Source organism: Acipenser ruthenus, chromosome 4, assembly GCF_902713425.1.
Source record: "Acipenser ruthenus chromosome 4, fAciRut3.2 maternal haplotype, whole genome shotgun sequence".
In the NCBI taxonomy this organism is placed as follows: domain Eukaryota; kingdom Metazoa; phylum Chordata; class Actinopteri; order Acipenseriformes; family Acipenseridae; genus Acipenser; species Acipenser ruthenus.
Genome location: NC_081192.1, coordinates 85,882,995 through 85,887,710, shown reverse-complemented (window position 1 = coordinate 85,887,710; position 4,716 = coordinate 85,882,995). Strand labels below are relative to the sequence as shown.

The window sequence follows — 4,716 nt, the reverse complement described above, 5'->3', positions numbered from 1 at the left end:
AACTGGTATATACATACAACTGGTATTTCATGGAATTGTTGTTTTTTTTTTTTGTTTGTTTTTTTTACAATTTGATTTCACATATAACTGCAGAATACGTTTTCTAAACTGTACTGGAAACGTGAACGAAGACATTTGCTCCACATGCTAACTATGTAAATAATAAGAACATATTTACAGAACTATAAATTGCACAACAGTTTAAAAAAAATTGGAATAAAAAATAAAGGGGGGGGGGGGGGGGGTAGAAAAAAAAACAGCTTTTACAAGTAGGAAGCATGCGCCAAATTCACACATTTTATACAGAAAACATTTCAGAACATAAACAAAATTATAACTGTGGTGTTTTGCCACATTTCAACATATAAATATTATGATTTAAAAAAAAAAGAACTGTATACAATCTCATTTCTTAGTGCACATGTGTGTCTTATCCCGACACTATTGAGAATTTACATATTTTACAAAAAAATAAATAGGTAAACATTTACATATCTCCAAATAATATTTAGGTAAAACGAGGTTACTATTTAAATTAGGAAACTAATTCAGCAGAGTGAATTTGTATACCTATTTTTTTTTTTTAAGTTCAGTGCCACAATTATGAGCTGACAGATGATTTTTTTACTTTCCAGACTTCGATTCTCTTCCTTTCTGAAGTATAGCAAATAGATATTTTTTCTTTTTTTTCTTTTACTCCTTATACAGTATTTGTGTGTGTATATATATATATATATATATATATATATATATATATATATATATATATATATATATATATATATATATATATATATGTGTGTGTGTGTGTGTGTGTGTGTGTGTGTGTGTTGTTACTAAGTATAACTAAATACTATAATTGAGGCTACAGAAGCAGGTTTAAGAGTCCAGCAGAGGTTTTTTGTTTGTTTGTTTCAGAGCTTCAAGGTGTATATGAATAAAACACAGCTTGCGTTTTTAATGTACAGTAGCCTAAAAAAGCATGTCCAACCTACAAGCTGAAACGTCTCGTGTTTTCCAACACTTTTTTTTTTTGCATGTTTTCAAAATGTTCGTTTTCTGTGTTCTCTAATTATATGATTTAACTATAGGCTACACTTTAACAATGATGTTTAAAAAGCCTCTCAATGCTGATTACTTTATTCCCCTTCGTTAGCTTTGGCTGTTTCGGAGTCTGGTGGTTTGTTGTAATGTTATTGTCGTTCAACTCCATGTTCAAATTGATTTTTACAGTATACGCTGTTGTTTAGAATACAACAAGTGTCTTTTGTCCATAATTTTCAAGGCCTGGTGCTCCCATCTATCTGTTGGTGTTGGCTCCGTACTGCAAACCTGTTCACATGGACTGGGATAGGGACTACAATTTTGGGGTTCCTGACAGGTTCCCCTGTTCTGTTATTGACATTACCGGCCTTAATCCGTTTCCATTTGGCCCGGCGGTTCTGGAACCAGATCTTGACCTGGACCTCGCTTAGTTTGAGTGCGTGTGCGATCTGAGAGCGCTCGGTGAGGGAGAGGTATTTCTTGCAGTGGAACTCCTTCTCTAACTCAAGTAACTGCTCGCTAGTGAACGCCGTCCGGCGTCGTCTGCTTTTCCCGGTGGAGTTCCCCAATGGTAGCGGCTCCTGAGACCCAGACTTAATGTTGTTCTTTTGGGACAAAGAAGCGCAGTTATTGCCGTCAGAGAAGCTTTCGTTCTCGCTGTCAGCAGAACTGTCCTCCTCTCTGTCGCTACAGGGAGTCTCGGCTGATTTCACTTCCAATTTCTCGTCATCTGAGCTGTACAGTTTGGTCTCACCTGGAATTTGAACAAATAAACAAACGCATAAATAAATACATCAGCGACTAGACAAGTAGCCTAACTTCAGACATTTCCTTGCTCCGAATCACTCCTCGTCGCCTTCATTATATGAACATGTGGCGTGTTTATGACAAGGCTTTTCTATAAAACAACTGTCAAGTGTTCACTCAATTTTTTTAATCTATCTATTTAGAGGCTATATGCAGCGTATCAGAAAAATAGTATAGTTCCGTCACATATCAATATTGTTCAGTTCTTATTCTGCCAATTTTGCTTGTCTTAGATCAATAATTGGCTACAATGCCTGCACTTCATTACAGAATCAGCAAATCATTCATTTGCTAAATAGCATTGAAATCATCAAGGGCCCGTGAAGTCAGGGTACCGAAGTCGGAACTCACTGGTGCACTTACAATTGTACTAAACTACTTAAAGAAGTCATTTAGACAGTTCAAGTCAAGTTAAGCCTGTATGTCATTGTAAGCGCAGTAGCATTAAAAAAAATGAAATAATGGCTACATTTGACTTAATCTGTATTATGTTGGTTATTTAAAGAAATATCAAAGTTGATAAAAAAAAGATAAATATGTCACAAAGTGGTTATTTCCACTAAAGTTGACAATAAGGAATTGCTATTATCAACTTTTATCGTTGTCAGTTTTCACATAAGAAGGGTTTATGACAGCAGATGCTGCTTGGGATAGGAAAACGGGTACATTATGTGATGTGTGTCGGTTCCTCTTTATTAAAACTTTTTTTTTTCATTAGCAATAATATTAACAGTTTTTAATATTATTGTGGAATAAATCTACCAAATAAAAGGAATTGGAGAAAACGCTTTTTTGGTGTCTAGTTCAAAGCGTCAATAACTCATTGTATTGGAATGATTGCATTCAAATCTGAAACAATCAGTCTATTAAAAATACAATCTTTATGAATACAGCCTATATCCAGGGAGAATTTACAATGAAAAAATAAGTGCTTCATTTGTTTTTTTTTTTAAATCCTATCCCTTTTCTTAGGATATTGTTCCAAAGTCCTGTTTAACTCAGGATCCAAACCATATTTTATCATTAAAAAATATGCGCCTTATATTTTAAGTTATATTTTGTAAGTACATAGCCTCTACTAGTCAATGATGTCACCTAAATGTATTTTATAAAATGTAATGTTGAATACGGTTTCCTTAAATGTTATATATTATGAATATGAATTCACCAGATGCCCCAAAACAAGACGCAATTGTGAATCATACGTTTTTTTAAGTGACCAATATGAAGATACTTATTTATAAATTGGTACATTTAGTAGTTTAATAATGATAATGCAAATGTTTTAAAATATGAAGTGTTCTGTTGTGAACCGTGTAAACTACAAAATCGGCAGTATCACAAGGAATAACAGTGGTGCAAATGTTATCGCCGTAGGTTGCGTCTTTCTTTCTCAATACCAGGCTATTATAATTTGTATTTGTATGTATAGCTACACTTTGCACTTCTTTTAAGATCGAATGTTATTGCAACAATGTTTATTTAAACTTAAATCATATTTGTAACGCACAACCCATTTTATTTTCAGAAGAAAATAGGAAACATTTGCTGCAATACTGTTGTAAACTACCTAACCAATTTGATCTGTAGGCTATTAAGTTTCAAAATATCGGGAAAAAAATAAATATCGATTGTTTTCCCTTTGATTCATGAATTTATAGAAACCTAATGTATTTTCTAACTTGTTTCTATTTCAATATAACAATGTGCATCACCTGAGTATCGGCGCAATGATATAAATAAGCTCACCTGTTATAGTTTCAAAAGTTTCCGAGAAGTTAAGAAGTTCTGAAGCCTTGTCTCGTGCAGATAGTTCATCCGAATCGGGGCTCTTTTGTCTCCTTCCGGTCAAGTCAGCTGTTAGCCGGGGTCCGGGAAGCTCCTGGGGTGGGTAGAAGCTATCCGGGTGGTCAGAAAAACTGGGCAGCGTCGTGGTGAGGGCCACCATGGATGGCACCCCTTGCCCTAAACTGGCACAGAAAGTGTTAGTAAGGCGCCCGGCAAACGAAGCCAGGGGGGCCAACGGAGGGATGCCCGACTGAAGATGTGAATGGGACAGGGCTTGAGGAATGACAAGCGGTCGGTAAGGCATAAACATCGGGTAGCCTGTGTATAGCAAGTGCCCAGACCGGGGCTGGGGAGTCCCAATTAAGGAGTCAATGGAAAAAGCGGTCCCTTGGCCACTGGGTCTCTGCATGATGGATGTCTGCAGAAAGTTGGTTAAAAACTCAAATCCTCCTCCTCCTCCAAGGTATAAATCCTTGTGTTCACCGCTTTCTGTAGTCAGTGATTCTTTTTCTTGCTCACTCGTTATCCTGATTATCGCAGTACTGTAGCTCTTTAGGAGCCTCCAGTCTCTAGTAAACCAATGCGCTGTCTGCCTACTGACACTGACTCTCTCTCTCTCTCTCTCTCTCTCTCTCTCTCTCTCTCTCTCTCTCTCTCTCATCATAAGCAACAGAAGAGGGATGGGAGGGGGTGTTGCCCTCAAGACTCATCCATCTTCCTCAAATTACGCTTCATTTCCTTGTTCAGCCCCTGACTTTTTTTTGGCTTGGAGAGAAGCGGCAGGTTCCCAATGGATACCAATGGACACTGGGAACCCAACCCCCTTACTTTGGTCCCGACTGATTGGAAGCGGTATAAGATATGTCTTACGCCCTTCCCCTTTCCTAATCTCTGACCACACCAGCCTAATCAACTATTATTAATTTTGATTGATGATTAGTAATTACTTAGGCTGGGGGGGGGGGGGGGGGGGTTGGGAAGACTTAAAACAAGGGTTGTATTGTTAAAGTTTAGGGGCGGATGGGACAGAAGCTGGAAAAGAGGGTAGGCAGATGTTTTTTTCTCTTGCACTTTTCT

General features: G+C 37.3%; 1 protein-coding gene across 1 annotated transcript; it reads right to left on the bottom strand.

Moving 5' to 3' along the window:
• Nucleotides 1–283: 283 nt before the first annotated feature.
• On the bottom strand, nucleotides 284–4,270 carry gbx1 (gastrulation brain homeobox 1). Its single transcript, XM_034001072.3, has 2 exons — nucleotides 3,601–4,270; nucleotides 284–1,798 (listed from the first exon to the last, which is right to left on the bottom strand). Exons 1-2 carry the CDS (start codon nucleotides 4,046–4,048, stop codon nucleotides 1,281–1,283), a joined length of 966 nt encoding a protein of 321 aa, XP_033856963.3. The 5' UTR covers nucleotides 4,049–4,270; the 3' UTR covers nucleotides 284–1,280.
• Between the last annotated feature and the right edge of the window lie 446 nt (nucleotides 4,271–4,716).

What these genes read in the sequence shown, in the direction of transcription:
- gbx1 (XM_034001072.3), bottom strand. Translation starts at nt 4,048, where the DNA reads ATGCAGAGACCCAGTGGCCAAGGGACCGCTTTTTCCATTGACTCCTTA. An exon ending in AACTTTTGAAACTATAACAG is followed by an intron (nt 1,799 to 3,600) that starts GTGAGCTTATTT and finishes TTCAAATTCCAG; the next exon opens with GTGAGACCAAACTGTACAGC.